General features: G+C 35.2%; 1 protein-coding gene across 1 annotated transcript in view; it reads right to left on the reverse strand.

The window, feature by feature from the left end:
• Positions 1-1122: 1122 nt before the first annotated feature.
• Positions 1123-22555, reverse strand: part of LOC146135658 (uncharacterized) — a 31540-nt gene continuing 10107 nt past the window's right edge. The window contains exons 9-43 of the mRNA XM_083396110.1: positions 21062-21207; positions 20597-20655; positions 19917-20013; positions 19658-19819; positions 19332-19450; positions 18893-18978; positions 18449-18607; positions 17738-17865; positions 16977-17035; positions 16362-16458; positions 15841-15999; positions 15110-15228; positions 14695-14780; positions 14063-14221; positions 13522-13661; positions 12678-12736; positions 12468-12564; positions 12311-12395; positions 11106-11232; positions 9915-10082; positions 9529-9614; positions 8884-9038; positions 8223-8281; positions 7563-7659; positions 7308-7466; positions 6823-6971; positions 6273-6358; positions 5084-5245; positions 4711-4859; positions 3511-3569; positions 3339-3435; positions 3090-3248; positions 2545-2663; positions 2246-2327; positions 1123-1261 (exon numbers count right to left, since the gene is read on the reverse strand). Of these exons, the coding sequence (XP_083252236.1) occupies positions 1256-1261; positions 2246-2327; positions 2545-2663; positions 3090-3248; positions 3339-3435; positions 3511-3569; positions 4711-4859; positions 5084-5245; positions 6273-6358; positions 6823-6971; positions 7308-7466; positions 7563-7659; positions 8223-8281; positions 8884-9038; positions 9529-9614; positions 9915-10082; positions 11106-11232; positions 12311-12395; positions 12468-12564; positions 12678-12736; positions 13522-13661; positions 14063-14221; positions 14695-14780; positions 15110-15228; positions 15841-15999; positions 16362-16458; positions 16977-17035; positions 17738-17865; positions 18449-18607; positions 18893-18978; positions 19332-19450; positions 19658-19819; positions 19917-20013; positions 20597-20655; positions 21062-21207 (3935 nt within the window). The 3' untranslated portion in view covers positions 1123-1255. The remainder of the gene's footprint in view (positions 1262-2245; positions 2328-2544; positions 2664-3089; positions 3249-3338; positions 3436-3510; positions 3570-4710; positions 4860-5083; positions 5246-6272; positions 6359-6822; positions 6972-7307; positions 7467-7562; positions 7660-8222; positions 8282-8883; positions 9039-9528; positions 9615-9914; positions 10083-11105; positions 11233-12310; positions 12396-12467; positions 12565-12677; positions 12737-13521; positions 13662-14062; positions 14222-14694; positions 14781-15109; positions 15229-15840; positions 16000-16361; positions 16459-16976; positions 17036-17737; positions 17866-18448; positions 18608-18892; positions 18979-19331; positions 19451-19657; positions 19820-19916; positions 20014-20596; positions 20656-21061; positions 21208-22555) is intronic.

Genomic DNA, 22555 nt, shown 5'->3' on the forward strand with positions numbered 1-22555 from the left:
ACTGACTTCATCTTCTACATAAAGCGCATCGAATTGCGAACTTTCTTGAATTGTGTCTTTTCAAAGTCGATATTTATACTATTTACTCTTCCAAAAAATACTCCACAGTATAACCTGTCTTTGATAAAACTAAATATTTTAAATTCACCCCAATCCTTAATCGTAAAATAGCATTAATTACCGTACATATTTTATCAGGGTTTATCGCAGAAACGAGTCTCTTTGAAGGGGTTTAACAAAAAGCCAAATAAGGTACAGGTAGGCATTTATTTATAAACAAGATGGACTCTAAGCTATTTTTTGACAACATATAAATAATTAAGCCGTATACACTTTAACTTAGACTTCAAAGTTTTGCCCGAATGTGCTACTAAAAATAAGACAAAATATATTCTCCTTGTTTACGACGAATAAAAATTCAAATAATCCAAGCGAGAAAATTTGCTACCGTCATACGAAAACTTCATTGAATATCTCATTTTGACATACCAAAACTTGATTGAATACCTCACGTTTTATTTATTGAAAACGTCGTTATACCTGAAGTAGCTTTATCTTCCAAACCGTTTTTCCTATAAAATGTAATAATTGCGTTCTTCTTGTGTCCACATCTGTAACTCTGCGACCAAACTGTATACGGCAATGAACCCGATTTCCCTACATCGGTATCTTGTTTCCATACTTCATATACAAACACTAAACTAAAGCATGGGACATTACATCTATAAATAGAATGGGAATAATTCGTATTCTCAAAAGATAAAATCTCCAACCATTCTGGTTGTTTTCAACATGCAGCAATATAGCTACTGAAGATTCTCTTGTATAAAGTTTGGAAACAAAAGCGTAGCGGCAAAATCAAGATGATTCATTAAAATCTGATCTTTCGAAGGTTTGGCAGGTCCTTTAACCACCAATACGTTTGTGACATCATTATTTCGTACAAAAAGTGCGCGGTATACGGTTGGAATTGCTTTGTCTTGATCAAGGCATTTTTAACGGACTCGCTTTAGTAAACCTTTAAACCTAGTTTCAGTTTTCACCACAAACATTTTGTTCCATCATTGATTGGTATATTTTGCTTTCGTGGTTCAAACCAAAGAGACTCCATGACATTTGGTTGTCGCGTTTACAGCAAAAATCAACAAAAACAAGATGTGACAAAAGTAATACAAGGATGGTAAGCGTGAGCATACGAAGCATTGTTGATTAAATTGCTTTCAATTTTCACATAATCCTAATTGTTTCTCTTCGTTCAATTCTGGAAAACAAATAAAGTTATGTTAAGGAAATTAATTTAGTCGAAACAAACACCACATGAGCTAAGACAAAAATGAAATGACTGTTGGTAATTTATTTTTTTGTCTTGTTTGGTTGAACCTTTAAACGTTGTTTTGTGGTCGTATTCAACCTATTTATCAGTCTGTCTAAATCAGGGGTTGTTAAACTTTTTTACCGCGGACCCCTAAAATATTTTTTGCTTTGCATGGAACCCGGTTGGCAAGAAATGCTCCAAAATGACGTCATAATATGACGTCGCAATACAAATAGACTTCATAACTTTGTTTATTTCGGTCTGAAAATGTGAAAGTTGAAAGGAGTCTAACTATACATTCAGTGCAAAGCCGTTTAATTTTTAATTAAAGTGTTTTCTTTAAAAAATTAATTACTTCGTATGTATACACTAGTTCTTTAATTAGGCCTTCATGGACCCCCTAAAACTAGTTCACGGACCCCCAAGGGGTCCATGGACCCCAGTTTAAGAACCCCTGGTCTAAATAGATTTCAATGGAAAACGCCATGCTGCATGTCTGCAAGTAACAATTTGTAAATGACTTGACTCGACTTAAGTTTTATGAGGGTAATGAAGTAACTTGAGTTAAGTCTTTGAGACAAAAGATTGGTGTGACTTAAGACGTTCGGACAAATAGCTTGGATAGAAATAAGATGTTTTCATTAAACGATTTTTTTTATAAAATTGACGTATTTATCTTAACGTTTACACATAAACAATTTACTTGCTTTATATTAATTTAATATTTTTAAATGATATATTGCTTACTCTGATGATTTGACCAATTTTAATAGTTTAACGTAGTATTCTCATGGCAAGGACTTGACTTTGAGATGACTTTGCACAAAATGACTTGGACCGAGACTTATTTATTTAAAAAGACTTGACTTGGACTTAAGACATTTCAAAATGTTTGGTTTACAACACTAAGATTTTAGATCCAATTATTACCCCGCTTCTAAACAAAATAATTTCCATCATTTTAAACATTGTGGCCTTGATTTCTTCTTTGGAAATTTCTGCACCATTAGTTCTGTAAAGGATAAAGTTTAGATTTACATACCAAATATTCAAACATATTAAAGCACTTTGTTTTTTCTTGCAAAACGCGTGGCATTCTTTTAAGTTAGTATTGAGAGTATTTAGGATACCGGTATACAAATAGTGATGAAAATATTTTTATTAAGTTCTTAAATTGCAGCAACGTTTTTATTGGTTTGATTTTATTTGTTAAAGTGGACGATTCTCACTTTGACAAAAGAGTGTATCCGAGAACAGCTAGACCACTGTTGGATTGAACTGACGCTTTGTTTTTCATATTATACTTCTTTCGATCAGGTGTTGACACAATTAGTTTGGGGCTCGTATCCTGAAAGCAAAACCACTGTTTTTCACGGAATGTTTAAATAAGATTTAACCAACTTAAAATATATCCCACCAGGGTAGGAAGTGGAACAAAATGATTTACTACCCCAATGTCTGGCCTTTTGGCCTGCTAATTTAATGACAAATACCAATTGTTTAAATTCTGGTGTATCAGGTATCAAACACTAAATTTGTTGTATCATCAAGCGTATTCAACATGGCCGAACTTTTTCAAAGCACAATATATTTGGGATTAAAATTTTGATAGGCAAACTCAAAATGGGGGGGAGAAATTAAAATTCTTTAGAAAATTGGCCGAAAAGGGAAACAACTTTTGTCACTTTCAGAAAATATTAGCAGACACTATGATTTACTTTTTCAGATAAAAAAACATCGTTTAACAATTGGCTAAGCATTCGAATATACTTACTCCAGTGAGGGGCAGGTAAAAGTACACCTCGCAAACTGTTGCATCGCCGGCAGAATACACTTGGGCGCCACCATATTGCAAGATATTGTTTTGGAAAAGAAGCAAACCATCAAAAGTACCAAACTTGCCCCTTCCATCTGCTCCGAGATTTGAATTTACCTTTCAAAAACACTCAGCATCGTTATTTTTAGGCTAAATTAAGAAGGTCGTTTTCGAACAAAGTCCTTATCTCTCCTTCATCAATGTTACCTCTATAGAGTATTGTCCTGACCCGGCTTCAAAATCAATAACAAAAAGTGCGGTGAACGGATGTACGGTGAAGGTTTCAAAAATGTACGATGCACCTCTGATAATAATTTTTAAAAAAAAAGTATGCTACATGTTTTAAAGGGACAACCACTAATAAAATTAACATATTTACGAGTATCTTCTGTCGTAAATTGCTCGTTGACGTGTCGCATTTCCCACTTTGAAGTAAACCTGGAAATATAACTTTATTGCTGAAAATTAAAAGTGGTATCGGCAATGAATATATTTTTTCAAAAGTATAGATAAATGTCGCGGAGTTATTTAATTTTCGTGTAAGTTATTGAGGACAGAGAATGAAAAAAAAACCAGTAACAATATACCTGATTGCATCTGTTGCCTATTTAATGTATATATTCTGTCCAGGACAGCTCCCAATTGCACCATGCAGATGGGTTGCTGAGGGGATTTTATTTATGACAACACAGAATCATATCGGTTCGTTTTTTTTCTCTCAAAAACTCAGACTTAGGCAGAGCCGTATCTTCGCCAGCTGGGGTCCGCTACAAACTCTAGTATGTGGCTCCCATATACAATAGTATTCTGTTAAGATATTTTTCTTAGGTATAAAATTAGTTTTTAGCAGTAATAAATAACAATTATTTGTTTAAAACCCCGTGTCTTGATTCCTTACTTTTATTTATAGCTAAAGTCATTTATAGCCCTAACTTTTTCATAACTCAGTTGAACTCAAGATTTCCTTATATATATAAGCTCACATAAAATGTTACCAAGTTAAACGAGTTTTGTTTTGGTATTAAAATGTAATATTCTATTTATTTTAGGACACGCTGTAGGCCTATTTTTATATCGTTAAAAAGTAACAATTACGACTCAGGCAATGCTTAGTACCAGCCTATATTTCATATACGCAAAATTGTTTGAAACCTGTATGTCAGGTGGTTAAGACAAAATCACATAATAAACGAAAAAAAAGCTACAAAAATAAATATACCTGTACTATCTCTAAATCAAATATTGCCAGGTCTATTATGTTAGGTGTCATCTACATTTTACAATAAAGTCTAGCAATGTGGGGGCTTTATTATGAGGTCCTGGTGCACAGACTGAGCCGGTGGTTGTTACGTCACGGTACTTAGATTATCCTTAATTAACGATGAAGTCACGATAATACCTTTCCATAGAACAGTAATAATACCTAAAAAGAAATACCAGTCATTCAGTAGTTTTTTAAAAATCCCACATCAATTTAAGCAAACCGAAACGCCATACTAAAAAAATGCTCTAAACTCTAAAACATTGTTTCTAACAATATTTCTCACACACATTACGATAGTAAGAGCACGGCACTTGCCTTATTCCCTTCGTCAAACATATCCCTTCCTCCGTCTGATATTGCATTTGCTGAAAATCCTCTCGAAAATCTCGGAAACTTATACATGTGAAAATTGTCGATTTGCCGTCTAAGACTGAACGACATCTTTGGAAAGCGCTCAAACAATTCTAAAGCAATACGATTTTTGGTAACGATACTCCTATGTCAAATATATTTCAACCGTTGCTTCACATAGGGGGAAATGATAGCTTTGAAATAAACTGAATGATTTTATTTTACTATGCTATAGTTTTCTTCCTTGAAAACTCTGAAGATTAAAGGTACAAATTATCTGTCAATAATCGTTCACCAACAAAATGGTTCGATTTGCACAGAATAAACTAATGCATACCTTTAGCGACGCATTTTAAACCACTGAATGGACGACTTTGGGTTTGGTAAGTGCTGGAAGTTTGCAGACATGGGCCGCTGGTGCAACTTCGGCTTCTTATTTGGATCCCGTACACGCGACAACTGATAGGGCTGGCCGACCAAGATGTCCAACGACTCCAAACTTAATTTGATATAACATTTTACCAACAATCAATAGTTATCTCGCAACCAGTTTAATATTCAACTTCAACAAAATGAAACCTAATTATATAAATAAATTGTATACTGCACAGAGGTTTATCTATGATAGGAATAACATATGTCCTCTTTTTCAAAAAAAATGCATGGTCTTTGGAGGACACTAAAAAAATGTCATCGTTTTGCAATTTGCGTTTTCTTGTTAGTCTTTTTAACGAAATTAATTTTCTGTGCGATTTTTCGGCATATTTCATTTTTATAAGAATGTTTGCCATTGACAAATTAATGGAAACATCCAATATTTATGTTGTGAATTTCCTAAATAATCTGCCTTGTTATCTTGTGTTCCTTTGCTGAAGTAAAATTCCATTTGCAATGTGTGAACAAAACTGGCCTCTTTTAAGGCGATAATTTATATGGTATAGGCCTAGTTTATAATTATAGATGTGCAGAGTAGGGATCGTTTATTTTTAATTTTAAGGTGCAGCGGATAATTGTGCAAAAAAATTGATTTTCAATCTACAGTGTTGTAAACAAGTCATTTGAACTGAATAAAGTTCCAGTCAGGTCATTCGTGAAATAACTTAAGTTCAAGTAAAGTAAAGTCTTTTCAAAAAATAACAAGTTAAGTCGTAGTCAAATCAAAGTCCTAATCACCAGTTTCCAAAATAAAGTCCAAGTCAATTCATTATTATTATAGCAAGTCAACTCAAAGTCAAATCACCGACATAACAATAAAACAAAAAAACATTAAAATTCGTTCGTTTGATTCTAAGCAATAATCCAAATAAAAAACACCAAATAAACGGCATGTATCAACCTAAATTAAATGAAGATTGTATTCTTTTTTTATTTTAATTTACGCATTAATGTAGACGCGCGTCTAAAGTGTACCAGTATTATCTAGCAATGCACCGGTATATAAGTAATTACATAAAAGCACGTATATATAGACTGATTGTGAAACATTGTACACAAACATATGTATAGCGTAACACGAGCGACTTTACCTGAGTAATCAGCTCCCACAAGGATATGAATCATGGCAAACATCGTCTCATTGATTTCTTTTATGGCTATTTTCTCACCAGAAGGCCTGCGAAGTTGATATATCGTTGGTCGAGCAACCATTATTTCTCAACGTAACAGCACTTATTTAGAAACAAACGAGTAACATGAATGCACCTGCTATGAATGGATAACTTCGTTTAAATGTTTAATTGGGTGCTTTCAAGAACAGATAAGCAAGGAGTAACAATGCACTTTGTGTGAGTTTATTTAAATTTATCTAAAGAGAAAATTTAATTTTGTTTATCTTTAGACTGTAGATTATATTTCACGACTACTGTTCCCTTCAATCTCATGAAATAGCTACCCCTGTTTCTTAACAAAAATCTGTTCTTAAGAAACTGCGTTTTCCTATTACAATGTGCCTGCTGCGACGTTGTACCACCCTTACCCTCCAACCAAAGCAATTTTTGACTGAAAAAGTATTTGCAGGGACTGTTGTCAGCAAAACGCTTGGAACCGTTAAACTTTAGTCACATTTGGGAAACATACTTCGAAAGAAGAGTATATCCGAACACGGCCTTGCCGCCTCCCGATCGGACAAAAGCAAGATTTTCTGTTTTCCTTCCATGTTTACGTTTCCAATGATACGAAGGAACATCGCGCTCTTTTGGCCAAAGGACAAGACTGCGGTTTGAATTCTGAAGCGGAACAAAAAGTGTTTCACAAAAGCCTTGCCTGTCAGGGGTTATTGTATCCAGAAAATAACCGCAATGTACTCGATTTTACCCTGAAAGGTGCACTTTAAAAAAAAGTTGGTTCGCGACTGGAGGAAACTGAAACAACTTATGAAAAAGCAAATTGTGACAAAAAAAAACTGGAAGAAATCTTATGTCATTTTTAACTATATCGCTTATGTGATTATAGTAATGAAGTTATTCGGTATGGGATAAGATCGCGATACATTTTCTCCAACTTGCCGAGTAGCAAAAAAATAATTAATCAGACATCCCTAGTTGGGCCCAGCTACCACTTACTGGAGTGAGCGGCAGGAAAAAGTAAACTTCGCAAGCCGTTGGATCCTTTTTGGAAGACAGTTGCGTGCCTCGATACTTGAGAGTGTAGTTTTGAAGGAAAACCGAGCCTTCGAACGTCTCAAACAAGCCACGGACGTGTGTGTTGAATTCGGAGACAACCTGTAAATTTGACAAAGTCATCCAGAAGAAATAGGTAAACGCTAAGACTAGGTTGACTAAATGATGAAATGCAATCGAAAAACGTGTTTTGCACACCTCTATTGAGTACTGTTGAGGACCCGATTTTTCATTTAGAAGAAAGACTGCTGTAAACGGATGTACAGCAAAGGTTGCAAATGTATACGATGGACCTCTGAAAAAAAGAATTATATATCAGGGTTTCTTAAACATTTTTGCTGCGGACCCCTAAAATTTAGTTTTGCTTCGTTAGGCGAAACTTTTTTTCAAAAATGACGTCACAATACAAATAGAGTTCATAGATAGACTTATTTCTGTACAAAAACATAAAAGTAAAATAGAGTCTAAATACAGTCAATTCTAAAAGTTTTATTTTTTATTCAACACTGTTTATTTGAAACTTTAAATATTTCTTAATAATTCACTATATTTCAATTAGGCCCTTATGGGTCCACTAAAACTAGTTTGCGAACCCCCAAGGGGTTCATGGACCACAGTTTAGGAACCCGTGGTATAGATTAACGAAAACCGGCGGTAGTCAAAAGCTAACAAAACCTTTAAAAATTTCCGCTGAAGACAAAATCATCCAAATAAAGGATAACGCCACTTTTCCAAACAAACTCCAAATTAATTGCGGTTAACTCTTAATAAATACACAATAGACTTTTCCTTCCGGAGCGATTGGTTTTTCGTCGGGACTATTTAATTTGTATCGTTATTTGCCAACATTTTACTGACCTGTAAGTTTTGTTGTATACAACAAGTTGTCGAGGCTCGTCACCAATTTTGAAATACAACTAAAATGCAGAAGAGTAAAGTCTCAAGCAATTGTAAGCAAAACATCAATTTAAATTGCGTTGACTTTATTCATTTCGTTTGACTAACTTGACTTGAACTAAGGTTTGATACGGTAAATTACCATTAGCCTGTGTTGGTGGTGACAATTTCATTATATTTCGCATTGTATATAATTTATATAATAATTTATATCTACATATTTTTTAATTTGGTTGAAAATGAATAAATATATTGGTGCAGCATTTCGACGGCAGTTAAGTTCACATGATCTAAAACAGTGCTTCTTAAACTTTTTTAGTTTCGTTCACCCCTTGGATTTATCTCCAGATTTCATTCACCTTTGTCTCATGATATAATAAAACTATCTCGTCTATTTATAACAGAACACCCGGAATATCCGCCCTACTCGCGAGCTATCTTCAATTGCTGACAGTTCACCCCTATTCACCCCATTTGGTTGGTTCATCCCTGCAAAAATTTTATTCACCCTGGGGTGATCGATTCACCCGATTAAGAAAAACTGATCTAAAATATGTTGGTAAACAAAAACGGGCGTTTATGTCAGGCACTTCGCATTATTTCGTGGTTGTATTCTGTTCACCTGATTTCCTGTTTTGAATACATTTTCCACCTTTGAATATCTTCCACCTTTTTTCATTAGGGTTTCCTCAGAATGGGTGGGCAAGGGGAAGGGGTAATAGTTTGCGACGTCCCTTGTGAAATTGCACGAGTTGGATCGAACGCGCTCAAGGATTTCTTTTATAAAGTAAAACATGCAATTTACAAGACACAGAATACTCCTTTTAAAGATTTAGCGCCCAACAAAAAAAGCAGGGCATTTTTATCTATATAAATTTGTTTTAGGTGCATCGACAAAAAGCAAAAAAATAAACACGATTTTCTCTTTTTGTTATTGTTGCGGAAAAGGTTTTCCATCTAATTTAATCTAAATCAAATAATATAAAGACTGGGAATTTGAAATAAATTCATGTGAGTGAAGTAATTAGTGAGACAGTTTGTCGAAAACGCCAAATTAAATGTGAATGAACGTGTCGTGTACGTTTTGGAAATTTTTGGTAAAATCTACAGAAATGTTTTAAGCTTTCTGTACACTAAGTTATTTTGCTTCTCTAACTAGATTTAAATATGCCGTACAATTTATTAGAAAATGATTTTCAATCACATCGTTAAATGTAAAAGTGGAATGTTGAACTGAAAGATGTTAAAATACAAAACCTTAATTTACCTGCTTTATCACCTCCCAAAATGATATGCATCATTGTTCGCATTGCGGTCTTAATATCTTCTTCTGAGCATTTTATTCCGACGGGTCTGCAAAGTTCGTTTATGTAAATCAACAAAAGTTGCTTCAGGAGGCAAGAGTTATAACTGTAGGCCTACTATCTAAAACATTATTAGCCGGATATTAATTTGTTTGCATTATGGATCCCAATATAAAAAGTATGTATAACACTGTTGATCAAAATAAGGATAGCTTCACACATGTTACATTTAATGTCGTGAAAGCTGTAAATATATGTGAAGCATTCACATTTCGTCATAAAAGATGATGTATAATCATATATTTAATGAGCAAATCAGTTCGTCAAGCGTAATGCGGACAAATCTTACTTTGATAAGAGAGTGTATCCAAGCACTGAAGCCCCATCGCCAGACCAAACCGACGCATTAACTGCTTCACTCCGTCGTGTTGGAAAAGTGTACGACAAATTGAATTCGCGATTAGACTTCTGGAAGGTAGAAAACAATCGCTGATCTTTCATTAAGGTACTTCCAAGGCTGGGACATATGACACTCGTAACCGTCAGTTGTTAATATTACATAGAAACCTTCACGTAGGGGAAGTGCTGGATCCATGGAACATAGAGACCAATGGAACAATGGCATATTGCCCCCCCTGTTGGCAGAACTAAATAAAATTTAGGTTGTGGGAATAAGATTTTATGTTCAGAACTTTTTCCAAAAAGGCTATAGCATGCTTTTGGAAATGGATGATTTATTTCATTTTTCACTTTTCTGGGTGAAAAGTATAGTTTGTAGCTTGACATTCGTAAGGTGTTTTGATAGTCTTTAGGTAATTGTAAATCAGTGAATAATTTTTGTGGAGATGAGGGTTTATCTAGGTACATACGAGGGTTTATCTAGGTTGAAAGTTTGTTTAATTGATTTGGTTCAGAATACTGGCTAGTCATGAGTATTTTTTTAATGGCGATTAGAGGACCCTTGGAACAGTCTGTTCCATTGGTCTCTTGAACATTTTATGATCATATTTTTAGATTTTAAGGATATTAGTATGCCAACTTTTAAGACAAGAACATCTAATAAGGGGTTGTTTCACTGAGGACCAGGGGTCGTCGGACTCGGGCCTCGAAGGAGTCGGACTCGAGACTCGAGTAAGACCAGACCACGTAAAATAACAGAGTACCGAGTCCGACGTGCGCATGCGCAGTACTAAGAAATAATATTGCCGTCAATTGCATTTTTTTAACAAGCGGAATAGAATATGGTGGATATTTTCAAACCAGTTATTGTGAGTGGATGAATTATACGATATCACTATGAGTGGATTGCTGAGTATTTAGTTACGTAAATTGGCGTAATATAGGCTGTAAAGTCAGAGTCGGACTCAGGACTCGACGAAATCGCACATTTGACTGTTATTATATTTCTAGATATGTTCTCCTAAAAAATAAAAACAATTGATATAATAAACCTGGGTGGCAAATTATACCAGAAATAAAAAAAATATCATTTCAGCATTTTGTGCTTGTTTCCCTGTGTTTTTATTTAATTTCTCCAAACACATTTTCTTGTGCCACTATTAATACACCATTAACTGAGTAGTTATGCACTTCAGGAATAGTCAGCGCAGTCTTTTTAGATGCAGTCATGCTCTGTTCCATAGGTCCTGTGGGGTGTTCCATAGGTCCTGTGGGTGGGACCGATGGAACAAAAAGTTCTTTTTTTATATATATAAAAAAACTTAGAAGGATATGTCAGATTTAAATTATTTTTTTCATGTAGGATTGTAGGCATCCATAGCTGTAAGCTTTCCAAAGGAAATAACAGCGAGTGTTTTTGAGTTGTAATTCGAAAGATATTACGGAAAAAACAAATCCGTTCCATGGGTCCCACACCTCCCCTAATGGATCAGTGGAATGGACAAGTCATGTTTATTATGGTCTTCAATTTGAATTTTTATATTTCCTTTAAAAAAGCTGATATCTCTCCAATAATTGATGATTTGTATCCAATATTGTGATTTAGATTTTATAAAAGAAACTTGTATTTGGAAATCATTCTTTTCACAGTTATTAACAATAAATATGCGTTAGTTATTACTACTACTTTGTATTTTTACCCAGTAATATTTTATTTGACAAAGTCACTTCTCGCTAGCTTCCTATTTAAGTGCTTCTCAAAAGAGTTTATGTAGAACCATTATGATTTTTTTTGTAAAAGACTAAAATATGGTCAAGAAAACTGAAACACTTTAGGAAGTAAGGAATCTCCCGCAGACAATAAAATGTAAATAAAAGATTCAGATGATCTAAGACTGTTGATAAAAACAGAAAATTTTTTTTACAGAATTATATTTTTTGCCTATAAGGCATCGTCAGTTCGTCGGCGGAATATATATTTCTGTAAAATTTTAAGAATTTATTTTATGTTTTATCTGTCTTATAAACAGTCTTAGATGGTCAAGAAAGAAAATAAATTCACATTATTTTTTTAAACTTCTTTACAAAAGGTAAAGTTTACTGCGCATTTTTAGTTTGAACATCACATTAACCCTGTATGATATTTTTGAATTGATTGATTAGCCTAATTAATGAAAACATGTCAAGTTTATTTTGCTTGTTTAGGGCAATTTTTAAAATGGAGAAAAAAACACGATAATTAACAAGGTTCACAAAATAATTATTCCAGAATTCTTACCGTAGTCAGCGGAAAGAAAAATAGGATTTTGCAAGCCGTTGAAATCCTGGTGGAAAATGTCTGCGCACCTCCATATTTCATCGTGTAGTTTAACCAAGTAACAGATCCATGGAAATCTTCAACATTGCTACTTCCAGCGAAATCAGAATATACCTTTTAAGAATGTAGCATTTTCAGTAATCTGTTAAAAATTTTAACAAATAAAATATAAAATCGTATGCTCACCGAAATTACGTAACGTTCAAGGCTAGAATTGCTTTTAAGAAGAAACATTGCTCTAAAAGGATGTGTTGCGAATGTTGTAAAGGTATACGACGGCCCACTTAAAAGACATCACATTAGAAATTGTTCAATGATGCATTCTATTTAAGTTGATCGCCTGATTGGCCAAAAACACATGCAGTGTATGTAACTGTTTTAGGTTAACTAACTTACGTGTATTTCCTGTTGTAAATAGCAGTTTTAAATGGCGCTTCTCCCACTTTGAATGACACCTGGAACGAAAATATTTTAGTACACAAAAGCTGTCATTGACTGGCTTTGAACAGGCGACTGTTGCACGTAGATAGAAGATTTCGTGATTTTTAGGCAGACTCATCGCATGCAGGCTAATATAAACTAACCTGAATTATGATCTGACTGAGATTCTCAGCTGGTAGGTTAAATGCGATAGGAGGGTTAGAAAGCATAAAAACTAATTAAAATATCCGAGACGATCCTTCAACAGGTGAAATTATAGGATTTTATCATTTGCTAATGCGGCTTATGGTGGCTTTACATTGCCAGTTATGAAGCCGCGGAACATACCACAGGTGCACAACGAAGCTTATTCCACGTTAATAATTATTACGAATTGACTATAAGCTATTTTCAGTTTAAGTTACATTTTGTTGTCAAGCTGCATTGCATACTTTTGCTATTTTCTTACAAGTTTAAACATAGTATATAGGCCTACGTCAATTTGATGTAGAGTAACATAACATAACAAAAGAATGTTTTTACCAAAAAAAGTGATTCGATAGATCGGCGAAAACGTGTGTTCCGACAAATAAGCAAATGTCTTATTTTTATTTCCAATATGTATGTACGCTCTCGGAATGCACCGGTGACTTGTGTCACTTATATGCACTTTAAATTGCAAGATGTCTGCCATTTAATGTTAACTGGCATTTCTTTAGGTTGAAAAGGGACAAACCAGCAGTTGTGTGTAGTAACTATGCGAGTATGCGTCCTCAGCCGCTTCTGTTAAAGATTTTTTAAGTCGTTTAATCAAACTCACATAGTTTCGTCTGTTGTGTTTCTCCACTAAATGGTCGATAAAATGAGACACCTCCTTGGGAATTGGCAGCAAGTAGCGGTGAAAGTTTTCGACGAGCCATGTAAGAATGCCACGTTCTGATAGAAAGCGCTCGAATATTTCTGTAGAAAGGCAATTTCCATAATATTAATTGGTAGACAGCAAGCTGAATATGGAAAAGTTAGAATAGTGGCAAAAGGCAGCAAACTTTTGCGTTGTTTACTTGTCATCTAATAAAATTAAAAGGATCAACACGGTCTGTTTAAAAGTCAATTTCAGTCACATGTGTCTTGTCAGAGTACAAGACCCCAACGAAATCTGCATAAAACTAATCACACTTTTTTCACCCAGAGCGTATTTAAATGGAACATCGAAACTTAACATATTATTACAAATTTCAAAAAATACAAAGTTCGAAAAAATTACTTGACACCAATAAAGTTGATCAAACAGTTTGAAAGCCAATTTACTTTCTATAACCAATTAAAAAACCCAAAGCGTCAACATTTTACGTCATTCATACCTGCGACCCAAACCGGGATGCTACACGGCCGTGTCTCCCTTTCAACTCTGCTGTTGTTTTGCGGACAGGGGCCAATAATGCAATTCCGGAGTCTTATTTGTGTTTGTTGCATAGGGCAGTTGTCGGTACAAGATGACCACTGGGACCAGTGGCTCCAAACTTAAGACAAATCGGTCGCTTTTCATTCGTACCTTATATGGGACTTCGTGTTGCAATTAAGCGCAGCCTAATACACGGCTTACGTATTTTAGTTTGGCCGCAAATACTATTTTATAATGTGGAAAACATTCAAGATTTTGATTTTCCTAATAATCCAACAAAACTCATTAAAAGACAAAAGTTAAAAACAGAAAATATGTTGCAATAAAACACTCCATTTAGATTCACGTATTCAAACATATTGCAATTTTTTACATTTGCTTAAATCTCAGTGGCAAAAAAAAAAAACTCATCATCCAAAAACCACGTATGACTAACTTGAAATCTTTTGACATTTTTTAATCAGTTACGAAAAATTAAAAAAAAATGTTTTACAACTTTAATAAAGGGTCAGTTTAATGTTTTGTAACGTTATTCCTTTTTTATCGCAATCCCTTTCGCCCACGTGGACTTGATATTATAGCAGCTCATACCTTGCTGGTCAATTCCCAAAATAAGGTGCATCATAGACATCATCGTATCTCTGATTTCGTCCATTGTAATTTCAATTCCGTCGTATCTGCAAAGTCGAGATAAGCGCCAAAAATGTATTCGTGCGGCATGGAAAGTATTTAGCCAGCAAAAATTTTAAATTAAACACAGAATATACTTGAATATTTACGATCTAACAAGTTTGTACACAACACCTAGTAGTATGTATAAATTCTACGAATTCTTCAAAAAAAGAGCGGGAAAACAGGTAGATTGTTGTTTCAAATATATTTACAGAAAGGTTTTTTAAAACAACTATTTTTCTTCTAAATAAAAGCATAATGTAAATGACCGATTGTTTGACATAGATATAAGCAAACTGAATAACAAAGCACTCGTTTTGAAACATATTCTCACTTCGATAAAAGTGTGTATCCCAAAACAGCTGGGCCACCTCCTGACTGGACCGACGCCTTATTTTCCGAATATCTTCTCTCATGATCCTTTGCTAGAAAGACGAGTTTGTCGTTAGATGCCTGAAATAAACCAACATATGCGTTCTTATCTAACTTTCGACGGTTGTAGTCTTGACCAAAACGTAAGAAACGATTTCGCTCATTGAATTATTGATGTTCTTCATCAGTTCACTTCAATTTCAATTATTGTTCTTTTATAGTAATAAGGCAATTTAGTAAATACTTCTGAAACTTCAATAAAAGGAACACACAGGTGGACAAACACTGTGATCTAGCCTATCTTAAGTCATTTTTGATAAACGATAACGGCTTACGCATCATAGCATCATAGTACAACCTTCGACAGGTTAACCGAATCTGTCGATAAAAATGCAAGCAGGACAGGCTAGAAAAACAACTAGCCTGCAGTGGACTCACGACCGGTTAATCTTTCAACGGTTTCCGGTTCACTTATGAAACTTGTTTTGTTTTAACCCATCTCAGCTCAGGTTATAGTGTTGTATTTCATATGCACTTGACCCGCTGAGTCAAAATTATGTATTTTGGACAGCTCAAAGCTTCAAATCTTTCACTGGTCTAAGGTTTTGTACTTTGTCTGTTGTTGGTGGGTAGCATTGGATAACATTTAGCCTTTCAGAAAAAGTTTTTTACTCGTTTTCTATACTTACTTACCGACGTTAGTGGCAGAAGGTAGTAAACTTCGCAAAATGTTGTCGCACGTTTGCGGTAATGCTGCGCTGCTTTAAACTGAAGCGTATAGTTTCGAAGGGACACTGACCCCTGATACGTTCGAAATCTGCCGGTTCCAGGTCTATCAAGTCCGGAATTTACCTGCCGAGACAAAAATTGTATACAAATTGTGTCTACGTTTAAGTATGTCCGATAGTATCGGATAGGAGCCGATACCCGATTTCATATTGTGATAGCATTGCTACTCGTCCGATACTAGGATGGTATCACTGCCGATCCAACACCAACCTAATATAGGCATTTCAGCAACTATTGCGATGCAACCCACCGGTTGTCACCTTAAAATGTAAATTTAGGAACCAATTGTTGTTATACAACTGGCGGTAACTTAATTTCTTAATGCTGCATCAAATTTAAGTATCAGATATTGCTATGTACAATATAAGCAATAATTTTAAACAAACTTCTTACGACTTACAGTCCCAAAGAAAGCTTTTACTGACCTCGATTGAATAGGTTTTCTTGTCGGAATTGCCATCCAAGACAAACATTGCCGTAAAAGGATGGATTGCAAAGGTTTCGAAAAAATACGACTGTCCGCTGCAAACAGTAGTAAAAGTATTAGCATATAAAGCAAGCCTAAAAAAGCTATAGTAGCTTAAGTCAGGGCTGCGGAGTCGAAGTCGGACTCGGGAATCGAGTAAAACTACGTAAAACTACCCGAGTCTGACGTGCGCATGCGCAGTGCCAATTTTTTTTAACTGATATAGCCGCCAAGTTGAAATTCTAAAGGTCTAATACAATGTGGTGAATATATTCCAACCATGTATTGTGAGTGAATGAATTATACGACACCCTTATAAGTGCATTGCTGAATATCCACCTTATTTAGTTACGTTAATTGGCGGAAAACCGGCTGTAGAGTCAGTGTCGGACTCGGGACTCGACAAAATCGCACAGTTGACCGGAGTCGGACTCGGGTTAGTTTTAACCGACTCCGCAGCCCTGGCGTAAGTATTGTTATGATTTCAGTTAAATTTTCAAATGTTTATACCATTAGTGATGTTAAACACTATTTAAGGCTCTTGGTTTAATTTATGTTGTTTCCCTGTACTTACGAGTAACTTCTGTCGTACGTTGCACGTCGCAGAGGCTCTTGTCCCACTTTAAAATACACCTGAAATATTATTCATCGCAAAGAGTTCGTGAAATGAGGTTATTTCCTTTGAACTATATAGTAACAAAATTACCAGATTTGGGCACTCTGGGAGCGTATACCATTCTAGATTGGGGTTTATAAACTGGGGTAGGTAAACTAGATTTGGTGGTCCAGGCTTATCAACGACTTAGTATATTATTTATAAAATAGGACGTAATAAAAAAAGTGTATTAAAAAAATGCTAAGCGGAATTTCCTTGATGTATAGTTAAACTTCATTGGAGTTCCATTTTTGTTGGACTAAAAACAGCAGGTTTCTTCTAAAGTATATATGTTTTATGACATTAATATATAACGCTACCTAAATATTTCTTTGCTCAACGAAAATTCCATGATACTATTCAATTTGGAATTTTCGTGTACGCGAACACAGTGCGATTATGTTTGCACAGAGCATTCATCTAGGAATTTATGACCATGCAAATCACTACAAATGCACCGCCCAATTAATAGTAGTCTTTCTGAACATCGTACAGTTTAAATTAAGATTTGGGCCTAATACTTATCGTACAATTTTATGGCCTTATACATTACGTACAAAATATTTCTTACGTACAATTTTTAAGTAATAAGCAATTATATCGGACACACACAACTTATAAAATCGTGAAGCAACTTGGAAAAAATTGTACTTTTATCCCGTTGATTTGGCAATACTCACGTAATCTCTCTCTATACCATAATGAGGTAAATTAACATTCGACGATGCTTTGTTATAAAAATAGGCGTAAAACCTCTTGACGTTTCTCGAGATATCGGGGGAGTTGGCTCGAACACGCTTGAAGATTCCTACAACGTGATAAATACAAACAGTGCATTTAATCTGAATGTTCGCTTTTACTTGTATACAAAAAACATTAGGTTGTTGATACGTATATATTCCCCCAAATTTAATCAAACATTTGATCGTGTGTTTTAGATGAGTATTTTAACTTTACATTTTACTTACGTAATACCAGTAAGTCAAGCTTTATAATCGAACAACAGGAATCTACTCTCAAAGGTTTCGGATACCATAACAATAAACATATATAAATCCTAATCAAGAAACTAACTTCGTACATGAACCGCAAAGGTTATTGCGTAAAGTCGTACCTATAGTGTTAAGTGCACTTAAATCAATGTTTTAAATTACTTGATTAAGCTAATAGTCGCAACTTGCTATTTGTTTTGTTCTTGTTGTTTGCTATGCAAACTACAGAATTGGTCTTGTTCAGCGATGTTGTAGATAAAAAATAATTTAGAATGTGACGTGACATGGATCTCACTTTAGGCCAATGACTTGTATCGGAATCTGACGTAACAAAAATGATTTTTCGAAAATGAGTCGACTTGGAATTTAATCTTGACAAAAAATTTCCAACACTCTTACCTTCTACCCAGGCCGATGCGCTACATGGTCGTTTTTGCACTTCAACAATGTTGGACGTTTTCAAGCAATGTCCGCTGGTGCAGTTTCGGGTTCTTGACTGAGTTCCCTTTTGTCGACAACTTGAGCCATCAGCTGACCAGGTGGTCCAAGTACTGGCGACTAATGCAAAATATAATGCTCTAAATGATCCAATATAGGTTGCCTTTAAAACCGTGTTTTGATGTTTCAAATTGGTAATAGGCTACTTTGTAACAACGCATGTCAGAAAAAGATGTAGTGTGGAAATTATATTTTTTCAACAAGTGTAACAACTGGTTAGGAAAAAAACTTGTGACGTTTTGAATATAGTTTTGCTTTGTTTATCTTTTTTTTTAAGCCGAAATCGATTTTTTTTAAAGCTGTAACTGGAACTATTAAATACAACAGAGGCGTCCATGGGCTTACCTGATTGGTCAACTCCCAAAATAAGGTGAAGCATTGTCAGCATGCTTGCCTTGATTTCCTCTTTCCAAATTTGTTCACCTTTTTGTCTGTAATGTCATGATTATATTCGGCCAATAATACGAGACTATTGATTTTCTATTTGGTTAAACTGGAAGAGGGATAACTTATCCCGCTAAGCCAAATATGTTGCTTAAATATTTTGCGTTATACAAAGTTATTCAAGTTATAACAATGCTGGTGTATAGATGTGTTTAGTATCAAGTGAAGTGAACGGAGAATCCATAACTTTATAAAGATCGGAGCCTGACCGGTTTGCTAACATTAAGTAAACATTTGGCCATACAGTTTAACGCAAAATAAAGATGTTGTTTTAAACAAGATTAGTCATTCGTTAAGTTGTTGAGGAGTAGTATAGGAAACTTTTTTTTTTTTTTTTCACTTTGATAAAAGTGTGTATCCGAAGACGGCTTCGCCTTTTCCGGACTCGACCGACGCCTTGTTTTTAAAACTCCATCTCCCACGATCTGGTATTAGCACTGACAACTTGCGGTTTGAATTCTACAAAGAAAAGTTGCTTGTTAACATCAGGAAACACTGACTCACGAGAGTAAATTGAATTTGACCAAACGTGCTCAAATTATATATTTAGTAAATTTATTAACTTGCTATAACGTAAGGTTACCTGTGTGTGATTGAGCAAAAAAACTGTTATAATTTATAAACGAAATTTAGCATATGTAGTCGCACATGTAGCCTGTTACTTACCGATGTTAGGGGAAGGTAAAAGTAAACCTCACAAACGCTGGAGACATGCAGCCCCATGTAAATTTGAACGCCTTCGTATTTAAGAGTATAATTTCGCAAAGAAACCGAACCATTGAAAGTCCGAAGAATCCCTTTGCCGCGAATTAACAGCGTGGAATCAACCTATTTCCAAAAAGCAATTTTTTTGTTTTAAATTCGGGCAATTAAATATCGTAAGACAAATAAGACAAACTATGTTAGAAATCACAGATACACTGACCTCAATCGAGTAACTTTCTGGGCCTGAATTGGCGTCAAGAAAATACATCGCTGTCATGGGGTGCATTGTGACAGTGGCAAAGATATACGACGGACCCCTGAAAGTAATGAAGACGAGATTCACCGGATTATTAAGGTCTTGTGTTGCAGTTTGTCAATCTTAGGCTACTCAATATTAAAAAAAAATATTAAAGATAAATGACTTAAAAAGTTTACACAAGGTCCTGTGTTGCAGTTTATCAATCGCATTCAATGTTAAAAAACTAATTAACGATAAATGACTAAAAAAAGCCCGTTTACGTGGCCATTCCAAGGGCAGTCGATAACCTATTACAAACTTTTGTGTCATAATCCTACTACATCAAACAGGGTAAAACAAAAAAAACACCACAAGGTAATAAAAACTGCCCCGAAAAGCTCGCATAAGTGTAGATTCTTTTTGTGTCATTTGTGCGCGTTGGCTTTTCATCATCAAATCATTTTATTTAAGTGTCGGTTAACATATGTGTAAAACAATTCAAGTCATTTTCTCGCTATTTGAAACACCTCAACCGGGTGTTTCTTAAGTGTGGATAAAAAATTATCGAAAACGTGTAATTGTGATGTAAGCACAAGTTTGCGATGTTCGATAGATAATAGTTCACGTTGACAAGACACCTCAATTATTGAGTGTTAACTTACGTGTAGGTTTTGTTGTATGCTGCACTCACACGGGAAGTGTTTCCAACTTTATAATAGATCTGAAAGAAATCATAACTTGTTTTATGTGTTCTTCATACGTCGTAATTTTTATAGAAAAACAGTTATTAGCAAGTATTTTACGTGTACTACTTTGAAACAAGCATAACAGCTGAATACAAGTTTGACCCAAAACAAGTTATTATTTTATTACTGAAATATAAACTGTTTTTCTATAAAATACAAGTTTGACCCAAAACTGACAAAACTTGTATAAAAAATATATATATAATACAAACAACACTTAACTTCATTGTGTTTCGGAGCTTGTTTTAAAGCAGTTTATTTAAAGGTTTCTTTCTCGTGCAAATTATCTGTTCTTCTTTAGAGTAAAAAAAAAATTCATAGTGACCCCAACTTTAACCATTCTTTTAAGGTAAAAAGATTACACGTGATAAACGCTCTCACTTGATTTCCACCAGGAAAACGGTACATTTTCCAGTTGCTCGTGGTCATACTATATACATCGGGAGGATCTGGTATCGGGTAGGAATAAAAGTTTTCGACCTTCCTTGTAAGATTGCTAATGTTAGACCGAATACGCTGGAAGATTTCTGAAAAAAGTCATATACATAAAAATAGCCTCGTCAATACCATTTAATAACTAGAGCCACAGCGAAATTCTGTAGATTAATAAAGAAAAATATTTCGCCCAGTTATTTGAAACATTTTTACCAAAATACAAACAATATTGTACTTTTCGGAAACTCAAAGGTCTATGTAAAGCAATACCTTTATATTGTAGCGTTTAGCGAATCTGTGGCAATCGAAACTTAAATGTGGCAATTGGACCCTTAATGTGGCAATTGGAACTTGAAGTCTCTTACACGAGGTAAGGCTGGTCGTCGTATACATCTGGCTCTTAACAAATCGGGTTTTGATTTATTCCGTACAGAAACGACTTAGTGAGATCTACGCAACGTCACTTTACTTATTTGATTCTCACTGTTTAATGCAATCACAATTACAACCGTATCCGAAATACTCAGAATAAAACAGCATAAACGATATTTTTCAACGACTCCGGTCAACAAAGCATACATTATGTTGTATTCTTGTATTGTTCACTCGAAGAGTAGAATTGAAAAAGGCGTAAGAATAAAAAAGCACAAGCTTATATAGCTTGGATAATTGGCAATTTACATAGCACACACGAGTGGTAATCACCACAGGCAAAACAGCAAAGAAATGCGGTACAATGAACGAAACACGTGACTGTAAAATGCGCGTACGCGATTACTGCCTTAAGGACAGTGAACGAAACGGGACCACAACATCTCCCCTTCGAAGATCGAAATCCCCTCATCAGAAGTGAAATCGCTCGGGAAGTTTACGCGATCTCTTCGTTCGTCGAGGATTGTCGGGACCGAATGAAGGAGAGCTGTGATTCAGTGACATGTCTGAATCTGCACTAGCAGTAAGGCCCTGCGGAATACTTGCTTCCGCTCCCGGTTCCAAATCCTCATCGGACGCGTATCGAGCGCGTAGCTGGTCGATATGACGTCTCCAAATTGGACCACGTGGAAGAACCTTAACATGAAAAGTACGGCTGCCACATCGTTTAATAATGGTGGCAGGAACCCAGCGAGCATCCTCGGTACGTCTTGGACCAAGATAGAAAGCGTAACATGGGTCTTCAATGTTAAAAGAAGTGATCTTCACGGGTTTTCGTGTTCCCTGTGTTTGTTTACGTTGCATCAGGTGTGCTGGCGAAGGCAACAGAGTATCTATTTTGGCCCGAATCTGTCTGCCGTTAAGTAGTTCACTTGGTGAAAATCCACTGGCGTTCGGAATACGCCTGTATTGCAGTAGAAACTCTTAAAATATGCCTCTTTGGGAGGTTTAGAAGACTTCTTAAGTGCGTTTTTAAAAGTTTGCACTAATCGTTCTGCCGCACCATTT

Source organism: Ascidiella aspersa, chromosome 8, assembly GCF_963924565.1.
Source record: "Ascidiella aspersa chromosome 8, kaAscAspe10.2, whole genome shotgun sequence".
NCBI classification, from domain to species: domain Eukaryota; kingdom Metazoa; phylum Chordata; class Ascidiacea; order Phlebobranchia; family Ascidiidae; genus Ascidiella; species Ascidiella aspersa.